General features: G+C 43.1%; 1 protein-coding gene across 1 annotated transcript; it reads left to right on the top strand.

Moving 5' to 3' along the window:
- Window positions 1–4,026: 4,026 nt before the first annotated feature.
- Window positions 4,027–4,636, top strand: LOC309548320 (histone H1.3-like; the record flags this gene model as incomplete). Its single annotated transcript, XM_082248259.1, has 2 exons — window positions 4,027–4,290; window positions 4,391–4,636. 2 exons carry the CDS (start codon window positions 4,027–4,029, stop codon window positions 4,634–4,636), a joined length of 510 nt encoding a protein of 169 aa, XP_082104385.1.
- Between the last annotated feature and the right edge of the window lie 20,153 nt (window positions 4,637–24,789).

Below are 24,789 nucleotides of genomic sequence, written 5' to 3'. Positions count from 1 at the left end.
CATGGATGAAAGGTAAAAAGGAGTGGAATGCATGAAAGTCCATCCAAATGGCCGCTAGTAGCAGATAGGGAGGTAGAGAGATTGCTGTAGCTTCAATTTGTAGCCATGAAGCAGTGGAAGATGGGGACTTCTCATACAAAGGGCTGTCTGTGTGGAAATTTATACATTACTACCGGAGTTATACGAGTTTCTAGCAGTTTTTGTACAAATATGTGGAGGAGGAAGTTATTTTTAGCCACACTAAAGCTGGATATACACTATCCAACTTTTGTGGTTAGATTTCCTTCAGATTTACCTTTTCTATGTAGTGCAAGGGCCTGCCAGATTGCACACAAATTGAAAGTGTTTAGGTTTGACCTCCTATTATAGGGTTTTGGTAAGTCTAAAGGAAAAAGTCTTCAGAAAATCTTATAGTGTGTATGGCCCTTTACACTATACAATCCGATTGTACAATTTTCTTTAGTTATAAAATTATAAGGCACTTCATAGTTGACAGGGGATTTTAAAAAGATTGCATAGTGTGTGGCCAGTATTTACAATGTCAGCAGATTTCGGTTGGATAAGATTCCCTTAATCTGCAAATAAAGGCACACTTATCTGTTCAGAAGCCATTTGCAGTGAGGATCCAGACTGAGCCCTCCAGCATGGTGCAGGAGGAAGAGGTGGCAAAGTCCTTTTCTGAGGTATGAAGGTGCCTCCTGGATACTCTTATTCTCCTTTCCTCCCATTGAATGGACGTATTTTCATCAAAATGCAGAAAGAGGAATCTGATCCAATGCTTCTGACCCTCTCTAAGTATTTCTTTCACACCTGCCAATGACAATTATATATATATATATATATATATATATATATATATATATATATATATATATATATATAAAAATATGAGGATCGGCATGAACAGTGTCTAACTCTGAATCCTGACCCTGGATTTGGATCCCATATCCCAGCAATGTGTCTAATCTAAAGGATGGAGGACAATGGAAACCAGTCACCTGCTTATCTAAACTCACATCAATTCCATGTGTTATATTAGACAATAAAATCATAGAGACTCATAATTGCTGTTAGGACGGACAGGTGTCATTATAGCACATTGTCCCCCCCAACCCGGATCACAATCTTCGGTGTCTAAATATACAATCAGATCTCCCACACATATATGTCCGACTCCTTAGATAGAAGTGGGTGACTCAGAGAAGATCCGTTGGGTTTGGTAATAGAAAATAATTGATTTGGTTTACTTGGCGGGTTTGTGGCAGAAATCTTTGAGGATTTTACCGCTTTGGAGGAAATATTTGGAAGCTGAAAACCTACACAAGTAACGTCATTTGGAGGAAGATGAACAGATCTATGAATAGAACTTCTACAATGTCAGCTTTAGCTCTATAATGCGGCTGAATCTTCCTAACGGCCAGTAGAATTATGGCGGGAGATTTAAATATAGCAACTCGGAGCCATCATAGGCGTGGTCTATTAATAGCCAAGAGGGGAAATCATTTCTGGAAATATGGAATACAATGTGTTTTGACATTGGAGCTCTATGTAGGTGTGCATAGTTTTGGTTGGAGGAGTTTAGCAGTGAGTAGACGATCAGCATAGAAAGATTGGAATGAAAAGAGACGAGAGAATGATGTCCTGTTATCACATTTCCTCTCATTACTAGGGATGATCGAACGGTTCGGGTCGACCGTTGGTTCGACCCAAACTTTGAATGTTCGAAATTCGGCCGAATTCCGAACTTTTTGCGTTAAAAGTTCGGAATTGGTCACCAGAACGGCCCAAAATGCAATGGGACAGGAAGTGGGCTTTAAAGGCCAGTGATTGGCCCAGAAATGTCAGTAAATGAGGGGGCAGGAGTCTGCTAGGAACGTGATTGGAGTGACTACGGGGACCAGAGGCCAATCGGGAGTGAATACGCCCCACAGTATATAACATAGCCCCGCCTAACCTCTAGCACTGTAATACAGAGGCTTTGGAAGAGAGTGGAAGCATTTGTGTTTCTCCTGCTCTGTTAAACAACGTTTGCTGCATAGCCGATTGCTTGTAAAGCTCCATATCAGCAGAAGAGCAGTCAGCTTACAGAAAGATTGTCAATGTAGTTAGAAATACAGCGATTGTGCTGTTTGAGTTCGAAAAATAAAATAAATAAAGGGATAGTGTTAGTTAGAAATTATCTTCTGCTGTATGGAGCTGTTCTTTTAGTGTGAGGAAAGGGATATGCAGTGTAGTTAGGGTAGTATATACCACTATAGTTAGATTCAATAATCTAGTTTTTGTAGGGATAGTTTTAGTGTCAGGGTTCCGTCTAGTGAGCATGTTTCACTGCTGATATATCTACAGCAGGTATACGTGCTTGCTAGTCAGCTATTGTGCAAAATACATTTCAGCGATACACACATCTGCTGTATTTAGCGACAACTTTGGGTTGCATAGCAGTGTGCATTTTGCAGGTGAATTTCACCGTGCAGAGTTGCCAAAGCCTCAGTGACAACTTAACGGCTGTTCTTGTTGTAAGCGTTAAGTCCACTGCAAAAGGCTTTGCTACTCTGCGTCACACACATCTGCTTTATTTAGAGACAACTTGGGTCGCATAGCAGTGTGCGTTTTGCAGGTGATTTTCACATCGCACAGTTGATAAAGCCTCAGTGACAACTATACATAAATTAAAATTCATCACAAAAAAAAAAACAGATTATTTTTCTTAGAATTTCAGTAGCGCAGGGATGGTGTTACCCTCCTTTCATAAAGTGCAAATAAATAAAGTGCATAAATTGCATAAATAATCCAAAACATCCAACTAAGCAAGAACAGAGTCCTTCAAAAGTCTTTGTTTATGTAGTGCCAGAGCAATACACAGTGCCTTTAATGCAGGGCCATTGGTGTCAGTTATAGGAACCACCGTACAATGTCACCACCACCAGTTCTGGCAAAATAATGTTTTTTTTTTTTTTTTTTTTTTTTTTTGTGATGTGTGCAATTATTCTCTTCTTTACTCAAAACTTAAAATATATCTATAATTTACCTATTATTCCTAATGATGGATTTCTATTCATTTCTCCCCCAAATCAGGTGATCAGAGGGAAGGGGAGGGTGAAGGTCTGACTTTGTGTCTGGAGGTAAAGGCCTGAGAGGGAGGGGTGGGAGGGAGTTTTTGAAAGGAAAAAAAAAATGATTTGCAGCAAAGTTCTTATTACTGAAATAATATTTTGTGAATTCAAATGTTGATGGATTGGCTCTTTAAACGCCAAATTAACAAATGATATTCTAGATACAAGGATATAAAACAAACATTATACATGAGTAGCCGCCAGTATAGATTTGCAGCAATATCGGACAATAAACATACTCAGAGTATAAAAACATGTTTATCATGGTGAGCAGATAATGATACATTGCATATTAAACATGACATTGTGTAATCAGCTGAGACATTTGTATGTATAACAATCTCTCCCATCCCATCACACAAGGATCTCATGTCACCGGCTGATGTTTTTCTTCCAGGCTCCTTCTACTCAGCTATAGATGAGCAGAGTTCTGTATTAGAGGGAAATGTTTCCTGATGGTCACTCTTCACTCATCTAATGTGAAGATCATTCTAGAGGGAGATGTGAGAAGATTGTTTTCTGTGTAGAAAAGAAGATAGAAGGAAGAATGGGACACACACTCAGGATGATGGAGGTGTTTGCAGCCTCTGTGTTCAGCCTCCTCAGCAGCTCCTGGCAGCTGTAAGTGACCCCCGATAAGTGACAGTCCAGTGAGCAGATCGGGTCCCCGATGAAGATCGGGCAGCGTTCTATTTCAGATAAAAGTCGGTTTTCTATCTACCGGGGAAACACAACAAGAGAGAGAAGATTCTCCAACTACTCCATGATACTGAGTGGGCGTGTCTGATGTGTAACCAATAGCAGAGCAGGAGGCTTGTTGTGTACCGACCAATAGCAGTGCAGGACGTTTAACTATATAATCCCAGAAGAGGTGAGTGGGGAAGTTTATCTGTCCAATAGACTTTCTAGAATCATGACTGAGAGCGCCCCAGCCGCCGCTCCTCCAGCGGAGCCCGCAGCCAAGAAGAAGCCGGCTAAGAAGGCGGCAGCCAGAGGAGCCAAGAAAGGCAGCAAGAAGCCGTCCGGTCCCAGCGTGTCCGAGCTCATCGTCACAGCCGTGGCCGCTTCCAAAGAGCGCAGCGGGGTCTCCCTGGCCGCCCTCAAGAAGCTCCTGGCCGCCTCAGGATACGATGTGGAGAAGAACAACAACCGCCTCAAGGTCGCCATCAGGGCGCTGGTGACTAAGGGAGCCTCGTACAGGTCAAAGGACATGGCGGCAAGAGGGCGACAAGACCAAGAAAGCCCCCAAAAAGAAGCCATCAGCTGCGGCCAAAAAGCCAGCCAAGTCCCCTAAGAAACCGGCGGTCAAGTCCCCCAAGAAGGCAGTAAAATCCCCCAAGAAGGTGGCCAGCAAAGTGGCCAAGAAACCGGCAAAGGCTGCAGCTGCCAAGAAGGTGACAAAGAGCCCCAAGAAGCCCAAAGCCGCAGCCAAGCCCAAAAAAGCTGCCAAGAGTCCGGCTAAGAAGGCGGCTAAACCCAAGGCAGCAGCCAAGCCCAAGAAGGCCGCTCCGAAGAAGAAATAAATCCAAGCAGCAGTCGGAGGCCTCCTTCATCTACACCCCCCAAAGGCTCTTCTCAGAGCCACCTACCTCCTCCTAACAGAGCCACACATACCTACCTACACCCACATCACCAATGGCACACAGTGCTCCGCATCCCTTCTACACATCTAATAGCACACAGACATCAGAGATGAGCGCACTCAAATGTCCATACAACTGCCCCCCCCCCCCCCCATCATTATAGAAACAAAAATGCTATTAGCCACCCCTAAATATAGACAATATGAAGAATTATCAGTTTTCCAATATTGTCTAGAAATCCATTTCCTTCCCAATAATTATCACAATCGTTTAGCCGACTTTTTATTACATCTGACCAGAGAAGGCTTCCTAGACCATTAACACTTCCTGGATATAAAGTTCTCCTTTCAATCGATCCTGTTTATAACAGATGTTCCGACACCGCACCTTCCACTGGTTACCTTCCTATCCAGATTACTATATAAAGTCCCCACAATGAACGCTCGGCTCTGGGTTCCTTCAGGTCATACACTGCACGGATGGATTGGGACATCTAGAACCCTTTGCTGATCTCTCACAAGTCATGTACCTCCAGAGTCCTGGAACAGATGAGATGTCACACATTGTATTATGTCTCCAGAATCCCGGATCTCTCATCATCTTCTATTAGAATGGGATAGGACCCGGCACAGCTTTTGTACATAACCAGAGTACAAACCAATTCCATCCCTCAGTGCTCATACACCAACCAATCTCAGCCCATCATTTCACTATATCAGTTCATGTGTTATTCTGCAGCAATACACCCTGGATCAAACATGCGGCCTTCTCAGCAATCAGATCTTTTAGCCGTACTTCTTTAATTAGAGGTGTACCACTGTATCGACATATGGATCAGTCCTTACAGATCGATCTTAGATCCACATAAGATAGAATAGATAGATAGATAGATAGATAGATAGATAGATAGATAGATAGATAGATAGATAGATAGATAGATAGATAGATAGATAGATAGATAGATAGATAGATAGATAGATAGATAGATAGATAGATAGATAGATAGATAGATAGATAGATAGATAGATAGATAGATAGATAGATAGATAGATAGATAGATAGATAGATAGATAGATAGATAGATAGATAGATAGATAGATAGATAGATAGATAGATAGATAGATAGATAGATATTTGTGAAAGGTGCAATAGTGGCACACCTATTATAATGATTACACAGAGATTTGATTGAAAGGGGAATGGGAATCCAGCGATAGGTGTTCAGGATTTAATGCTGATCCACATGGAACATCTAGAAATAATGATCGCACCGAGTGTTCCCTCATCTGCCCAACTTCTAAAGGTTTCATCTGACTCAAAAACATATAAAATAATCCGATGAATTCTGCAATCTAGATGCCATTTCCCTCAGATCTTCAGCTATGAATTTTAATTATGTTATCAAACTCCACAAACTAATCCGTTTTATTCTGTTCCTTGTAAGAGGGATTCGGAAAGGAAGCCATGAAATCGCATTTGTATCTTATCCCAGATCCCCGCACGGAAGTCATTCCTCTTATCACCAGCAGGTGTCAGTGTTTCTCCTCCATAGAGAATGCATTGGAGCAGTTTAGTGGAGTTTCATTCAAATGGATCTGATAGAAAACTTCCTGAGCGCTGAAACCAGCAACATGTTTACAATGTTTCTAAGAGGGGACAGATCTGCTTCTTCAGACATGAAATATTTGTGTTATTGATTCGTTGTACATATCTGGCAGTGTCATGATTTCTATCAGTCCTTTCACTTTTTTCATATTCTAGTTTTAATATGAGGAAATCTGTAACCGCTACATGTTTGATAGAGGTCAGTTCCGTGATCCTACACAGATCTGATAATGAAACATGGAATCCTTTATTTCCCATCATATAGAAAGGTAGAGATCTACCACCAGTCCATTCTCACAGTCTATAATTCCTAAACCTATAAGGAGTCTCTAATCTTTGAATATAAAGATATTTCTGATGAATATTTTATTTTTTTGGTAAAAGGGAGCGCTCGTAGGATGTGGAGTAACTCCCCCTCCCCCATCCCACACAAAGAAGACAACTCTACTTACGAAGATAACGTGCAGATTTTGGCGGGCATTTTAAAATGCCGCTTTTTTTAAGTAAACCAATCATGAAAAGGGGTGTGCTTTAATTGTCCAATCAGAAGGCAGTGAAGTGTATAAATGGCTCCGCAGAGCGGCAATGATTCACATTCACTGTTCCAGCAGAGAGTTGAGTAAAGATGGCGAGAACCAAGCAGACCTCCCGGAAGTCCACCAAAAGGAAAGCTCCCCGCAAGCAGCTGGCACCAAAGCCGCCCGCAAGAGCGCCCCGGCCACCGGCGGAGTCAAGAAGCCTCACCACTACAGGCCCGGCACTGTGGCTCTCCGGGAGATCCGCCGCTACCAGAAATCTACCAAGCTGCTCATCCGCAAACTGCCCTTCCTGCGCCTCCTCCTGAGAGATCACCCAGGACTTCAAGACCGACCTGTGCTTCCAGAGCTCTGCCGTCATGGCTCTGCAAGAGGCTTCCGAGGCTTATCTCGTCGGACTCTTCGAGGACACCAACCTGTGCGCCATCCACGCCAAGTGGGTCACCATCATGCCCAAAGACATACAGCTGGCACGCCACATCCGCGGAGAGAGGGCATAGAGGGGGAGGGCACCACCACCCCTACTACTACTCCCCCCCCATCATCCCAACACAAAGGCTCTTTTCAGAGCCACCACATCCTCCTATATACAGAGCTCTATATATCTATTACCCATCACCCGACCACAGGCAGGCCCGTTGCTACAAGGCAGGCAAACCAAGCAATTGCTTGGGGCCCCGAGCTGGCCTGGGGACCCAAGACAACGACTGGTTAAGAATAAATGCAACGACACTGTGTAAGGCTGTTAGCGCCCCTTTGATCGTCAATGCAGTAAAGTGCAATGACACTTTTATCGGGATCTCCCTCAAGGGGGCCCCTCTCTGCCTCAACAGGTTTGTAAAAAGTCTGATAAGATCTGCAGACACAAGAGAGATCCCTGGCCTACCAGGTAGACTTTATGCAGAGTATGGACCAGCCCATGGACAGTGCAGACTGACAGCTCCTACTGTATACAGATAGCAGGGCTCTAAATGCAATTAAAATTCCTGCAGCCGGTGTGGATGAGTGAGGAGCAGATAGCATCAGGGTGAGTAGCTGCTAGGACCCTCTGCTTCTACATCTGCCGAGTGCCGACAGGTCTGAAAACTTCTTTCTTTTTTTTCTATCTCCCTTCTAATCTTAGTCTTCCTATGTCTCTTTTTGTTTATCTGTCCCCCTCCTCTCTCTCTCCTTTCTTTATTATATCTATATCCATCTATCTATATCATATATGTAAATATATATATAGATAGATAGATAGATAGATAGATAGATAGATAGATAGATAGATAGATAGATAGATAGATAGATAGATAGATAGATACTTAAACTGTATGGCTATGCTGTGGTTCCTGTAGGCTTTGCGTGTGTGCGGGGGTCGGGGGGCCTCCATGTCCATTTTGCTTGGGGCCCCCAAATTCCTTCAAATGACCCTGTTTTTTATATATTTTTATTATATTTTCAGATTAAAGTATGGATCGGTTCTCAGTGCTGTTATAGAATTCTAGTGATGAGTTTTCTCCAATGATCACACCGAGCCAATTTACCCCGCCGGGGAGATCTCCACTTCCCTCTTTCTTTTATCCCAACTCCAGTCTGGGAATTCTCATCTTATCCACTGAAGAGAGAAGCTTCGCTACATTCCTTTCTCCTTTTATCTAGACCCTGTATTACTTTTATATCCGTTCAATGCCAGAATTTGTTTTGAACTGATATTGTAGTTGTCTCCTATTTCTATAGTTGGGGGGGGTTTGCTATAAGATAAATTTGCAATTTGGAATACTCCAAAAGTACAATAGCGCAAAGGGGGGTTCAGTATTTATTCATTAGTGCAATTATTTCCATCATCACAAAGTAACAATTCATATTTTATGAACAATCTATACTTGGAGAATCTCCTCTGCTTTTCTCTAACCGAATACAATGATTCCCGGATACAGAGGGGGAGGGGAACACAGCTACACACTGACTTCCAATCCACAAAACCTCTTCCACTATTTATCATTCCAAGCAGCAAGAGAATGGGAATTGTCCTCTGCTAGATTTGTGTAATGAGTACATTGTATAGAAAACAAAAATTGCTGTGGAGAATTCGGGGAACTCCCCTGAAATGTGGGTGGGAGGAGGAGAACCGCTCAGGTGAGGAAAAGTGCTCCGGTGCAAGTCGGATCCGTCATGCAAAGTCCAATGATTCAAAGAAAAAGTGACCGAACTCAGGAGAAATTGAAGAATGAAGTGTTTATTCCCCTGTGGGATATAATCCATACAAAGCTTCACATAGACACAGGACAGGTAAACGCGTTTCACGATTCTAGGATCGCTTAATCGTCACCATTGGTAATGATTGGTAATCACTGGAAGTTCAACATGGCACCTCATGCCAAAGAACTCTCTAAGGATCTAAAAAAAAAAAGAATTGTTGCTCTACATAAAGATGGCATAGGACAGTGATGGCACCCCAGATGTTTTAGAACTACATTTCCCATGATGCTCAACTACACTGCAGAGTGCATGAGCATCATGGAAAATGTAGTTCCAAAACATCTGGGGTGCCAAGGTACACAATCAGTGGCCTAGGCTATAAGAAGATTGCCAAGGCCCTGAAACTGAGCTGTAAACCATACAGTGGTTTAACAGGACATGTTCCACTCAGAACAGGCCTCGCCATGGTCGACCAAAGCAGTTGAGTGCACGTGCTCAGCGTCATATCCAGAGGTTGTCTTTGGGAAATAGATGTATGAATGCTGTCAGCATTGCTGCAGAGGTTGAAGGAGTGGGGGGTCAGCCTGTCAGTGCTCAGACCATATGCCGCACACTGCATCAACTTGGTCTGCATGGCTGTCGTCCCCTCTTCTAAAGATGATGCACAAGAAAGCCCGCAAACAATTTTCTGAAGACAAGTAGACTAAGGACATAGATTACTGGAACCATGTCCTGTGGTCTGATGAGACCAAGATAAACTTATTTGGTTCAGATGGTGTCAAGCGTGTGTGGCAGCAACCAGGTGAGCCGTACAAAGACAAGTGTGCCTTGCCTACAGTCAAACATGGTGGTGGGAGTGTCATGGTCTGGGGCTGCATGAGTGCTACCAGCACTGGGGAGCTACAGTTAATTTAGGAAACCATGAATGTCAACATGTACTGTGACATACTGAAGCAGAGCATGATCCCCTCCCTTCAGAGACTGGGCCACAGGGCAGTATTCCAACATAATGACCCCAAACACACCTCCAAGACGACCACTGCCTTGCTAAAGAAACTGAGGGTAAAGGTGATGGACTAGCCAAGCATGTCTCCAGACCCTATTGAGCATCTGTGGGGCATCCTCAAATGGAAGGTGGAGGAGCGCAAGTTCTCTAACATCCACCAGCTCCGTGATGTTGTCACAGGGGAGTGAAAGGGGACTTCAATGGCAACCTGTGAAGCTCTGGTGAACTCCATGAACAAGTGGGTTAAGGCAGTGCTGGAAAATAATGGTGGCCACACAAAATATTAACACTTTGGGCCCAATTTGGACATTTTTCTTAGGGGTGTACTCACTTTTGTTGACAGTGGTTTAGATATTAATGGCTGTGTGTTCAGTTATTTTGAGGAGACAGCAAATTTACACTGTTATACAAGCTGTACACTCACTACTTTATAATATAGCAAAGTGTAATGTCTTCAGTGTTGTCACATGAAAAGATATAATAAAAAAATGACAAAAATGTGATGGGGTGAGTCACTTTTGTGAGATATTGTACGTGCGTACATATGGAGGAGGTGAAAGAGGAAGCTGTGGATACATGGTTCTCAGAAAGTAGATTCTGTTGTAACAGTCTGTATTTATAAAATGTTGGAACTCTGAAGATGTTTAAACAATTAATATGTTTGGATGGTGAGCTGAGAACAAGGCAAGAAACCGGATCGTAAACAAACCTACCCGTGTGCAACGGCAAAGGTAAGGGTTCTGCTCTGTGATATTCCTATATATATATATATATATATATATATGTAAATGTATATTTTTATATGTATATCAGTATATCTACCTATATGAAGAGAAAAATGCCAGGCTTGAACCTCCTGCTCTATAAATCTGCCCTTGGGTTCTGGTGTACTGATGGGCACAGTAGGCATTTGCCTATAGGCAGCAGAAGAGAACAGTTAACGTTCCCTTTAGTGTAGCCACTCACCACATTCTTATATTCATAAGTAATAATACAAACATCTAACATAAGTATATTTACACATTGGGGTAGATTTACTAAAACTGATGCACTCAGAATCTGGTGCAACTGTGTATGGTAGTCAATCAGCTCCTAATCTCAGCTTGTTCAATTAGGCTTTGACAATAAAACCTGGAAGCTGATTGGTTTCTATGCAGAAATGAGCCTGATTTTGCACTCTCCAGCTTTAGTAAATGTAGCACTGTCCCCATAGGGTTTGCGATGTTTTGACTTCTTGGGTCTCCCTCTGATTACCTGCAAACAGTCACTAGGGGATTTTTCACACATCCATCCTTACTCCCGTTACTCAATAAACAGTCCAGGGTATTTGGTTTTGTATTTATTGTGGAACTTGGATGGGAGAAGGGAATAGTGGGATACTCCAACTGAACTATTCACAGTAGATAAGGTCAACTCTCACTTGGTCTCACCAGGTTACTTGTGGAAGCAGACACACTTCTTTATCCATACTGCCACTTGTATGGAAGAATTAAGTCCTCTTGCTCTCTATAGCAGCAGACTTGATGCAACTACATTATCTTCAGGACACTCTTTAGCATCCCCTCGACACCTGTCCACTGACTCTTCCACTGAAGGGATGGCCCTCACAGGGCAGGCCCCATGACACAGATCTGTAATTATTGTGGGCAGAATCAGATCCTTTCCAGTGTCTCCCTTCCAGTCAGCTCTGCAGGACCTCTGGGTTCAGTTCCTCGACCACCTGAATAGGGAATTGACCTGAAATGAAGCAACCTTCAGACCGAGAGAGTTCCAAATAAAAAAGGTTTATTATTGAGCGTAGCTACCTGCGAGAACACCCCTATAAAGCTGCCCTGTATGCTCTGATCTAATGGATCTCAGATCCACCCTTTCGAAGGGTTTCTTATCACACATCCCATATTTAACAGGATACATTGGTATGCGTGAAGACACAAAAGTGGTATTCCACTGATAACATCTTAGCAAAAACATGTTTTTAACAAACTCATAAGCGCCATTTTAGCTTCACTTATTAATATGAAGTATACATTAAAGTGGAGTTCCACCCATTTTAGTGACTTCAGATGTATGTAATCCCCTTTAAAACGACTTTTACCAATGGAAATTTTTTTTTTTGCTAGTAAATACCTTATTTTCTGCTTTATTTATCCTCTTCTCACTTCCGGGTCCGGTCGGCGATTACGTCATTCGGCGATTTGCAGTGTGTGCTGGGATGTATCTCAGGCCATGAAATCTCACATTATTACACAGGAGATGAGCTGTACTGCGTGCTCTGCCCCGCCTCCGCCCCGCCTCCTCTCAGTGAGCTGTACTGAATGTATTGTATTGAGGCCGTGCTCCGCCCCGCCTCCTCTCAGTGAGCGAGGACTGAAAGCATTATATCCTCACTGAGCTCACTGAGAGGAGGCGGGGCGGAGCACAGCCTCAATACAATACATTCAGTACAGCTCACTGAGAGGAGGCGGGGCAGAGGCGGGGCAGAGCACGCAGTACAGCTCATCTCCTGTGTAATAATGCGAGATTTCATGGCCTGAGATACATCCCAGCACACACTGCAAATCGCCGAATGACGTAAACGCTGACCGGACCCGGAAGTGAGAAGAGGATAAATAAAGCAGAAAATAAGGTATTTACTAGCAAAAAAAAACTTTCCATTGGTAAAAGTCGTTTTAAAGGGGATTACATACATCTATGTAATCCAATTTATTAAAAATGGATGGAACTCCACTTTAATATACGTAAATATATATTACCTTAACTTATCATATTTTTTAATACCTTTTAATATTAACACTATATAGTTTTAAATATGTTTATAAATGTATTATTATCATACTCTACGATGTAGGAATCAGTTAGGATGACATTATCCTTATACATTAACTCCCGCCTTTGATCATTACTGATCATACATCTCATTCCTTGCACTAATGTGCCAAAGGAGGGCTAGAATCTTTGTTTTTGTTACTACTATTCTCTTACTTATTGATCACACAATAGTATTTAGTAATTACAATGCAAGTAAGGGACATGCAGGCCAATAGATCTCCACATGACCGTCAGGAAAGCTGCAGGGAACATTTGGATTCTCTACATTCTTGCCTCCTTCGGATCATCTGGTGATCATCAACCCCACCTCCCTTTGATTGTCATCTGCTGTTGGAAGAGCCTGCAACCCGACTTCTAGAGGTGGCAAACCCTGTGATGCTGCTCTTACCTCCGTTACACCTGTACGTCTGCCTCACAGGCATGGTTCTCCACACTCAAGTCCTTTTTCCGCTCAGCTCTCCATCAGCAGATGTTAAAAAAACTTCCTTACTATTTGCCTATAGGTGGTCAATAACCAGGGGCAGACTGGCAACATTCGGTCCAGGGGGCAAGTACAAACCAGAGGCCCATGGTGCAGCGACTCAGCCCCACTCCCACTCTTCCTGTCCTCCTCCTGACAATCATTCCAGGCTGAAGCTCCACTCCGGATTCCCGACCTGACCAGCAGGGGGCTGTTGGCTTGGTTGGGGCTGGCCAGGGGAGGAGAGTCTCCAGTGGGGCATTAAACCAGCCTCTGCTCAGACAACATCCATGCTGGGGGGGGGGGAGACCTTCGCTCTGTTCTTGTCTTCAACCCGCACTCAGTAGGTCTGCAGCAGGCACTTTTTACTTCTCTTTACCAGGAATCCTTTAGGCATGTCTATGGCAGAAGCGGTGCAGCCTTTTTATGGTGCATCAGTGCAGCCTGGAGGGCAATTGCCCTCCTGTCCCCTGGCCCAGTCCTCCCCTGTCAATATCCCATTCCTGTCCTTACCGGGACATATAGGTAGGCTAGGCACATCTACATGTTGGAGGAATGCCTCCAACTGGGGCAGAAACACAACGAAGGGACACCAACCCTACGCAGCTACACCAACAAGCATCCATATTTATTATTGCATTTTCACACTTAGCAATAACAATGCTTTCACACTCTAGCTAATGGAAATAATCTACTAAGTGATTTTTAATATTTGCCCAGCTTCCCCCTGAGTTCCCATGGTAAGACACATTTCAACTGTGCATTGCAATCCTTCCAGGAAGATGTCACATCCCCTGTCACTTAGGTGTACTAAGTCCCCACTGAATAGACGTGGGTCCTGTGCATCTCCCTGAAAGTGATGAACTGCAACTCCACCAATTTTTCTTACAGCCTTATAACACTCCCCATTGAATTTTTGTGCATGTGAGATTCTCTCATGTTTCCATAAGGGTCGGGGTTATGATCACAAAGACAACAACTATGTGTGTAGTCAGGAACTTCTCTCTTATCCAATGCATATCTTCCCTCACCCTTCTTATTAGAGGTTTCATCCACCCCTTTCTCCTTATGTCAAGTGTATTATTTTGGCAAATGGTGGGTTAGTGAATGGATCTTCCTGTAAAAACTGTTTTAGCTGTCGCCAGGTCATTCCCCACTCCCCCACCCACCTGATCCTAATCCCTTGTTTAGTGAACCCCGAATTTCTCATATTCCACTACATGGCCCTAGAATGTGCTCAATATATTTATATGAATATATAAATAAGTAAAGCTGTGCTAAGTGATAAATGTGATAAACACATATAAAAAATGATATCCCTAAAGATATCCAAATGAAAATAAATATAAATGAAAACAAATACTTGCTCTAGCAATGAAATAAATGAAGTGACATCCAATAGTGTCAAAAACATGAATCACAGTGTCCAATCAAATATGTAAATAAAGTCCAAAGATGAGTGTAACAGTGCTCAAAAGCAAACCTCCACCGTTCAATAATGCTATCACCGTGCTGGAAGTGAATCACGCTAATGCGCTTACCCGAACGCCATATATTTAGGCATATAGAACTCGGAGGGTGAATCAACCAGCTCAACCAGGACCTTGACACCTCCACTTAGACCGGCAGGTGGTTCCGCTCAAATCAGCCAGATGGTAGACCCCGAAAATCCGGACAATCCACGGTCCAGCAATGATCATAAAGGAATGATAACCACCATAGTGAAGTACGTATATGTAAACCATTTATTAAAAGGTAGAAAACTCACATGTGTATGCTAAAACAGCGCTTATCGGCAGGATCCAAAAGAAAAACACACAGCCGCCCGACTTCCGGGTATTGCGTGGTGACGTCAGCACGCCTTTCCTACGCGTTTCGTCACAAATGACGTCTTCCTGGGGACCATGAATGTCCACCAATCAGAATTTGTTTATAAACTCCCAGTGGGAGCTGTGTTTCTCCTGAGGTCTCTTCAGCATGAGTTGGGTCAGGATCCTGTCTCAGTCCCCCACTAGTGGATGGCAAATCAATTAATGCAAGCACAGTCCATGTTGCTTCAGGAGGTGGTGGGTGGGATTCCATCCTTGGAGGGTCTTGGGCAATTTCATCATGGTCACGCTTACCTTTCCCATCATGGTTTGCAGGAGACACTGGTAAAAATGCAGGCATCTCGAGGCACATAGAGTGTATCAACAAGTGTATGAAAGGATTGTTCAGACATGGGTGACATCTCACTTTCTTCTTTGCTGTTTTCCATTGTTCCTTCGAAATGAAGTGACAAACACATCTGAATCTTTCTTAGATTTAAATTGGTTATAAATCTTCTTGAAAGCACAGAAGCTTAGTTTATAGCACAGGAGCAAACATATTATCACCCCTAACACAATTCCTCCTATTTCCAGAAATCCTATCAGGAATGTCTTCAAAACCTCACCAATTTCCTTAAACTTATTAGCTGGGTTTAACCAGGATGTCCATGACAGTACACCTCCACCCCACTCACATAAATCTAGATTATGTTTGAGAATATCATGTACATTACCCTGTAACCCTTCTGCTGCTGAAAGGTGGGCATTTATGTCATAACTATTGTCAACCATATAGGTACAACACTCCTGCTTTACTACTGCACATAGCCCTCCCTGGGACGCAAACAGTATGTCCAAACCCAAATGGTTAGCAATCAACTATTGTCTTACCTCTATTAATTTGTTATATATACACGTGTATATATATATGTATATATATATATATATATATATATATATATATATATATATATATATATATATGTATATATGTATATATATATATATATAAATATATATATATATATATATATATATATATATATATATATATATATATATATATATATATATACACGTATATATGTATATATATGTATATATATATATATATATATATATATATATATATATATATACTGTATATATATATATATATATATATATATATATATAAAAAGTACAGTAAAACTGCAGGAAAGGGCACTGGGGGGCAATGCAATGTGATTTTATTTTATTTTGAATGGTATCAGTGTGTTTGGTGTGTTTTACATTTGAATTTTCCGCCGGTTCCACCCCCCTGCGAACGCCACGTCGCCGGAGGCGGAAGCCGGGGCTCGCAGACGATCGGGAGGAAGCTCCGCCGCCGCATACCGTCCGCATACTTCGCTGGATCCCGGAGAAAAGGTAAGTAAAACCTCTACCAGGATCCAGCGATCTTCCTAGCGGTACCCCGAGTGTGGCTCTAAAATCTAACCCTGCGTCACGCTCGGGAATACCGCTAGGAAGGTTAATGCTTCAAGGTTTCATTAACCACTTACCCACTGGGCATTTAAATCCCCTTCCTAACCAAACCAATTTTCAGCTTTCAGTGCTCTCACATTTTGAATAACAATTACTCAGTCATGCAACACTGCACCCACATGAAATTTTCGTCCTTTTTTCCACACAAACAGAGCTTTCTTTTGATGATATTTAATCATCATTGTTTTTTTTATTTTTTATAAATGAAAAAAGACAGAAAATTTTGTAAAATAAATGCATTTTTCTTCGTTTCGGTTTTAAAACTTTGAAAATGTAGTAATTTTTCTTCATAAATTTTGCCCAGAATTTATACTGCTACATATCTTTAGTAGAAAAAACCCAAATAAGTATACATTTTTTGGTCTTTTTGAAGGTTATAGAGTCTACAAGCTATGGTACCAATCATTGAAAATTGATCACACCTTATGTACTGACGGCCTATCTCATTTCTTGAGACCCTAACAAGCCAGTAAAGTAAATATACCCCCAAATGACCCCTTTTTGGAAAGTAGACATTCCAGGGTATTTAGTAAGAGGCATGTTTAGTTTTTTGAAGTTGTAAATTTTTCACACTTTTTTGCAAAATGAAGATTTTTTTTCACAAAATGGTCATATTTTCACACACTGTATAGGTATACTTGCAACTACACCCCAAAATACATTCTACTACTCCTCCTGAGCATGGCAATACCACATGTGTGGGACTTTTCTACAGCCTGACCATATACAGAGGCCCAACATCCAAGTAGCACCTCCAGGTGTTCTAGGAGCAAAAATTACACATATCATTTCCTGACAACCTATCACATTTTGAAGGCCATGTAGCACCAGGACAATGGAAACACCCACAAAATGACCCAATTTTGGAAACCAAACACCCCAACACATATTCTAGGAGGCATAATGAGTCTTTTGAACATGTCATTTTTTTCTACAAGTTTTTGGAAAATGTGGAAAGAAAATGAAAATGCATTTTCTTTTACACAAAATTGTCTATTTATAAGATATTTCTAACACATAGCATGTACATAGCAAAAATTACACCCCAAAATACATTCTGCTACTCCTCCTGAGTATGGCGATACCACTTGTGTGACACTTTTACACAGCCTAATCACATACAGAGTCCCAACATGCAAGAAGCACCGTCATTTCCTGAATTCCCATTACAATTTTTTGAGGCACTGTATAGCACTGATAAGCACTGTAGTGGCACTGATGTGGCACGGATGAGCACTGATGTGGCATGGATGTGGCACGGTTGAGCACGAATGTGGCATGGATGAGCACTGATGTGGCATGGATATGGCACGGATGAGCACTGATGTGGCACGGATGAGCACTGACGTGGCATGGATGTGGCACGGATGAGCACTGACGTGGCATGAATGTGGCACAGATGAGCACTGATGTGGCATTGATGTTGCATGGATGAGCACTGATGTGGCACGGATGAGCACTGATATGACATGAATGTGGCATGGATGAGCACTGATGTGGCATGGATGAGCACTGATGTGGCATGGATGAGCACTGACATGGCATGGATGTGGCACAGATGAGCACTGGCGTGGCATGTATGAGCACGGATGTGGCATGTATGAGCCATGGATGAGCACTGAGGTGGCATGGGTGGGCACAGATGTGGCATGGATGGGGCACGGGGGAGGCATGGATGTGACACAGATGAGGCATGGATGTAGCATTGATGAGACACTGATGGGCATAGTTGAGGTATATAGAAGAGGGGTGCAGCTGCAGTCTCTCTCCTCTCCTCGCACGCTGTACCAATTGTTGTGTACAGTGTGCGAGGAGAGGAGAGAAATTAACCGGACATGCCCTGGTTTGTTGACAAGTGATCGCTTCATCATTGGTCGGAGAGATTATGTGGTAAAGGGCCCTTTACCACGATCCATGATGCGCCAGATCCCCGGGAACAGGCAAGCATGGACACTTCCGTGTTCGCGCTCCAGGGGAAGCGCGATTCTGAGAGGATGTCATTGTACGCCCTCCCAGAATTAGCCGACCGAGCTGTAGCCATCATTAAGCTATGACCCACTCGACAAGTAGTTAAAACAATTGGAGCAATCATTTTCACATTGTTTGATTCAAGACAATATAACACCCATTCAGAACAACTTGGGTCTCACCTGGTTCTTGATAATAATCTGTGATACCCACTCTAACTGTCCCGTTCAGGATAATACCTATTCCTTTACCTGATGTCCCTTGGATCAGTAAATCCTCTTCTTTGACTACTTTCCCTTGCTGCACCGTTAACACACTATTCCTAGACAAATTTACCAAAAAGCATGGTATAGGCCTGGACTCGTTACTGCCATAGCAATTAAGGGTTTGTGTCGTACACTAGGGGAATCATAGAACATATCCAACAATCTGATAGATTGAACTGAATATTGATAACCTCTCACATATATCGGACCCAGGATTAATACCATAAGGACACCCTGCCATGCTTCCATCTTCCTCCTCCACAGATGACTTATTCTGGAAACTAAAAGGACACAATTAATACACTTCCTAAGCACTGTCGGCCAAGATCCAGGGCCCCCTCCGAGACCTCCATCCCTTAAGCTAGCCTCATTGCTCAGGTACCATGGCTTTATGCACGTGCTTACAATGTGATGCATGCACCCAAACTTCTCTCCCCTCAAGCCTTACAGCCTTTGGGGTTATCATTACTACCTGATTGGGTCCTGACCATCTAGGCTCAAGACCTTTACTTTGGTGCTTCTTGATCATCACCCAGTCACCTGGTTGTAACTTGTGTCTCCCTTCAAGACCATCTGGATCTGGAAGTGAAGCATAGATTTTATTATGCAACTGGTTCAGGTGTCTCTGTGGTTCTATCTTTGTAAGCATGCCATAGGACTTAGTTAAGGCCTGTGGGTAGTACAAATCTTTGGCACTGATTCAAAAAATATCTCATAAGGAGATATCTTTTCCTTCTGTTTTAGAGTAGTTCTCAAAAAAAAACAGTGCAATAGGTAATCCCTGTAGCCAATTCAATCCTACCTCAGCCTTAAGTTTCCTCAACTTTGCTTTCAACAGCCCATTATATTTTCCTACTTTACCACTTGCAGCTGGGTTATATGGTGTATGTAGGCGCTATTCAATGTTAAAAGCTGTCAGTATCTCTTTCATTATCTGACCTGTGAAATGCTTTTCCCCTATCACTCTCTATTGTTCTGGAATTCCATACCTGCAAACTACTTCCTGTATCACTTTCTTAGCTGTCGCTGTAGTTGTAGCCTTCTGTACCGGGAAAGCGTCTACCCACCCACTAAAAAAAATCTACACAAGTTAAAACATACTCATACATTCCCACCTTTGGTAGCTGTATGTAGTCTATCTTCAGTCTCTGAAATGGGTATAATGGTCTTGGGATATAACCACATGGTGTTTGTACCTTTTTTCCCTGGGTTGAATTGTGCACAAATCAAACATGCTTGACAAAATTGTTTTGCCACGTTTCAATACCTGGTGCAAACCATATTTTTAAAATTGCATCCACCATGCCTCCTTTGGAAACATAAGAGGGGAGATGTGCCATTGAGCAGGGCTGCTGTTAGAAATCGCGGGGCCCCGTACAGACTACCTGGCAGGGCCCCCTCCCCCCTATATTAAAGATATATTTAGCTAAAATTACAACAAAATCACAATTAGCAGACACAAATATAACATAACTCACACAATTTCCTGCTAAATCTAATAAATAAAAACTATGTTAAATAAAAATGAAGATGAGATAAGAAAAATATACAGGCTGGGCAGTTGGAGCTCAGAGAGACAGAGAGAGAGAAACAAAGTTACAAATAAACTCCTGAGCAGAGATAACATTAGAGCCTGTGCTGGGAGGGGGGCCCACACAGGATTTGTGAGGGACCACTGTCTCTTTCTCAGCAGGTAAAAGCTGATAGCAGGGAGAGGGACAGATCAGATTCAGGTGCTGGAGGAAGATTTCTGTATTTGTTGTCCATCACTAAACCCCTCCCTGTATGGGCCCCCCTGTGTGCTGGGGCCCCCTACAAGAGGGCTGGTGGTCCCCCCCTATCAGCGGCCCTGCCATTGAGCACAAGGCAGACATAGAGTAGGGGGCACAAGGTCTCCCATCCTCATGATGCCAAATACCTCTTTCCTTCTGTCTGCACTGAGCCTTTTTCGGTTTACTCATTTCTTCTTGAAATGCTGCATTTTGCAACCTCCCCAATGTTTCCTCCTCAAGTGTTCCTTTTAAGGAACACACTTTTTTCAGTTCTCCTCTCATCTAAGGGAAATAGCGCTACCCCTTTAGCAGCTTTATCTGCTCTCTGGTTTCCGATAGTGACAGGAATGGATCATTTCCTTTTGTATGAGCCTTTACCTTCACCACAGCAACGGCAGCTGGTAAGACAATAGCTTCCAATAGAGCCTTTATCTGAAAAGCATTTTTTATTGGTTTACCTTGAGATGTCAAATAGTTTCTACTTTTCCACAGCGCAGCAAAATCATGCACTGCACCGAAAGCATAGCGTGAGTTGGTATAGATATTACCGGTAATCACTTTAAGGCCCCATTCACACTAGTGCGACTTGTCCCGCGATTTTGGACCGCAAAATCGCATGACAAGTTGTTTTCCATTATTTTCAATGAGCCCCATTCATATCAGTGCGTTTTGAAGTCGCACCGACTTCAAAGTAGTTCCTGCACTACTTTGCCATGATTTTAATGTGTTTTGAGGCATATAGCCTTGCCATTGCTTTCAAAATCGCGGCAAAAATCGTGCCGCGAAATCGCGGTAAAATTGCATCGCAATAGTGTGAAAGGGGCCTAAGACCGGGCCTATTTTTGACACTTGGTGTTTACAAGCTAAAATTAGTTTGTTTTTCTTTTTGCTAGAAAACTACTTAGAACCCCCAAACATTATATATTGTTTTAGCAAAGACCCTAGAGAATAAAATGGAGATCGTTTCAATATTTTTTATCACACCGTATTTGCGCAGCGGTCTTCCAAACGCAACTTTTTGGGGAAAAATTCGCGTTTTTTACCTTAAAAATAATAAAACAGTAAAGTTACCCCAATTTTTCCATAATGTGAAAGATAATGTTATGCCGAGTAAATAGATACCCAACATGTCATGCTTAAAAATTGTGCACGCTCGCGGAATGGCGACAAACTTTGGTACTTAACAATCCCCATAGGCGACATTTTAAAAATTTCTACAGGTTACCAGCTTAGAGTTAAAGAGGAAGTCTAGGGTTTAAATTATTACTCTTGCTCTAACGATCGCGGCGATACCTGTGGTTTGAACCCCGTGTTCATATGTGGGCGGGACTTCCGTATTCGTTCGCTTCTGCGCACAAGCTAACAGGGACAGGGCACTTTAATTTTTTTTTCCTATTTTTTTTATTCATTATTTTTTTTTTTTTTATACAGTTTAGAAAAAAAAAAAAATAATCATTGTTATTCCTATTACAAGGAATGTAAACATCCCCCTTAGATTGTAAGCTCCTTGAGGGCAGGGACTGATGTGAATGTGCAATGTATATGTAAAGCGCTGCGTAAAATTGACAGCGCTATATTAAGTACCTGAAATAAATAATAGAAATAGGCACGACAGGTCCTCTTTATTGTGAGATCTGGGTTCAAAAAGACCTCAGGCCTCCCAACTACACTAAAAAAGAAAAAAAAAGTGTGGAAAAAAAATCGGCCCTTTAAACCGGTTGCTAGGCAACGATGTTTGACGTCGCTCCGCTCCCCCAAGACCATAGAGTCAAGTGGGGGCCATCTTGCCCTCACTCGACTTCCTGTCTCTGAGGAACCGGGACCGGATCGTTTTCCCTGCTGCCGGTGGGTCCGGATGCGGGGGAAATGGCCGGGACACGGCGGCAGGGGGGCACCTATTCTGCTGTAAGGGTGATCCTGCTACTAATCTGCCGCTGGGACCACCCTAATCTGAAACCCGTTTTCAAAAATACCGGGGTTATGGCAGCTATCTGCTGCCATAACCCCGGTATATAGCGTCAAAGGACCAACGTAAAACTGCGGCGGGCAGGCGGTAAGTGGTTAACCGATTGACCCTCTGCTATTTGACATGCCTTTGTTAAGGCTTCTAGCTTGGCCACTTGGGCCGAGCAAAGGCTTGGTAATTCTTCCTGAACCATCACCCTTTCCTGGTCCACTATAGCCTGTCCTGTGAGAGGTGAACCTTTCTCTGTATAGAAGCAAGAATCATCTACCCATAGCATGTAGTACATAGTCCTATCGCACACCTTCCTGGTTTGTAGGCTCTACTGTGTTGGGTGCTGAAGCGATCACCAGTTGGCGATCACCAGTTGGATTAGATACGTAAATACATATTCTCCAGCACACCAAGGCTCTTGCAAAAGCAGTCCAAAACTTTATTGAAGTTACGATCACATCAAAAAATGGTGCAACGTTTCGGAGCCGCACAGGACCCCTTTGCCAGGCATGTGATAGCACAGGACCCCTTCGTCAGGCACCCAGATTCCATATCTGGGTTTTCAAGAGCAACATCTGTCACTGTTGTGGATAACACATGATAAGCCTCTATACTACTACCACAATCATGCCCCCCACACCTCCAATGGCTCAGAGATGACAGGGAGTAAGGTGGCTGGGTTCAGCACATTACACCTTTTGATTATTATGTTACTTGGGGTAAGCAATGCTAACTCATATCTGGTCAATCTGGCAGCAGACAAATGCTTGGTGTTATAGTGATTAAGCACCTGGTCTACTGCATGAGGGACCATTAAAATTAAGGTATTTACCAATATTATTTTAGCAGTTTTCTTCACCAGGCATCACCGCTGCAGCAGCTGTAGCTTTTGCACAAGGTGCTGCGGCACAGATAACTGGATCCAACGGCTGAAAATAGTACCCCACTGGCCTATACCTGTCCCCGTGTCTCTGTGCCAATACCTCTGATTAGTGATCAACCGATATAATTTTTATTGCCGATACCGATATTTTGGTCATCGCATATCGGGATCGCCGATATTTCCGTACATTCATTTTTTTTTTTTTTGACAGGTACTCTTGTGGAGGGATCTGGGGGGTCTAAAAAACCCCAAACCCCTCCTCTGCACCTAAAAGCATTCAAAACGCCAAGTTTGGCTCTTTTGAATGCTGTCATTTTTTCTAATTTGGTGCTGAGTACCCGGGAGTGATGTCATGACTTCACTTCCGGGTTTTTAAATGGAAACCTGATCAGAGCCGAATGCGGCTTTGATCGGGTCTTCTCTTCGGCGGCCGTGCAGGCTGGTTGCCCGGGTCTCCCAATGGAACGGGAGACCCTGACGAACCGCGGAAGGTGGCGGGAGGGGGGGGGGCGTACCCTCCCGCTCCTTGTAATGACAGCCAAGCGGCTTCTGAGCTGCATCGGTTGTCATTACAAGACAGCCGGCCGTTGGCTATGGGCGCCGGTACCAGGGTGATGCCTCTAGCTGTAGGCATCACTCTGGTACAAGCACTTTCCTGAAATAACCTCAGGGGCCGATTCCGATATATTGGGGAAAGTGCATAATCGGTCGATCCCTACTTCTAAGACCCCGTTCACACTGGGGCGACCTGTCAGGCGACCTGGTCGTCTGACAGTTCGCCGTAGGTCGCCTCGCATAGAGAAGCTGTGGACCCGTTCTAATAGGAGCGACACAAGTCGCTCCGACTTAGAAAAAGGGTCCGGAGCTTCTTTGGGGCGACCCGGAGCGACCTGCATAGACTTCAATGTTATGAAGTCCGTGGTGGCCGCTCCGAGGTCTGTGCGCTGCGACCTGTGAGGTCGCCCCGGGAAGTCGGATCGCCCCAGTGTGAACGGGGCCTAATGCTTGATTATTTGTCTCATGACAAAACAAATATTAATCCTTTTTGTAATCAGGCAAGGCTAAACATGAGCTTGTCATAATGGCGTGTTTCTATTGCTTGCTTTTGCTCCTCTGTTAATTTAAAATGTGTAATTTTACTAGATGTCAGTGTATATAAAGGCTAGGCAATCTGTGACATGTTTGGAATCCAGGTTCTACAGTAACTCACAAGGCCCAAATTTTTACAACATTACATTAATGTCATCAGACATTACTGTCTGATGGTTTATTTGTTACTGGGTAGAGAGGTGTATTGC

The sequence above is a fragment of the Pelophylax lessonae genome, assembly GCF_965119305.1.
Source record: "Pelophylax lessonae genome assembly, chromosome: 2".
Lineage (NCBI taxonomy): Eukaryota > Metazoa > Chordata > Amphibia > Anura > Ranidae > Pelophylax > Pelophylax lessonae.
The sequence above is the reverse complement of the archived record's forward strand: the minus strand, read 5'-3'. Positions and strand labels throughout refer to the sequence as shown.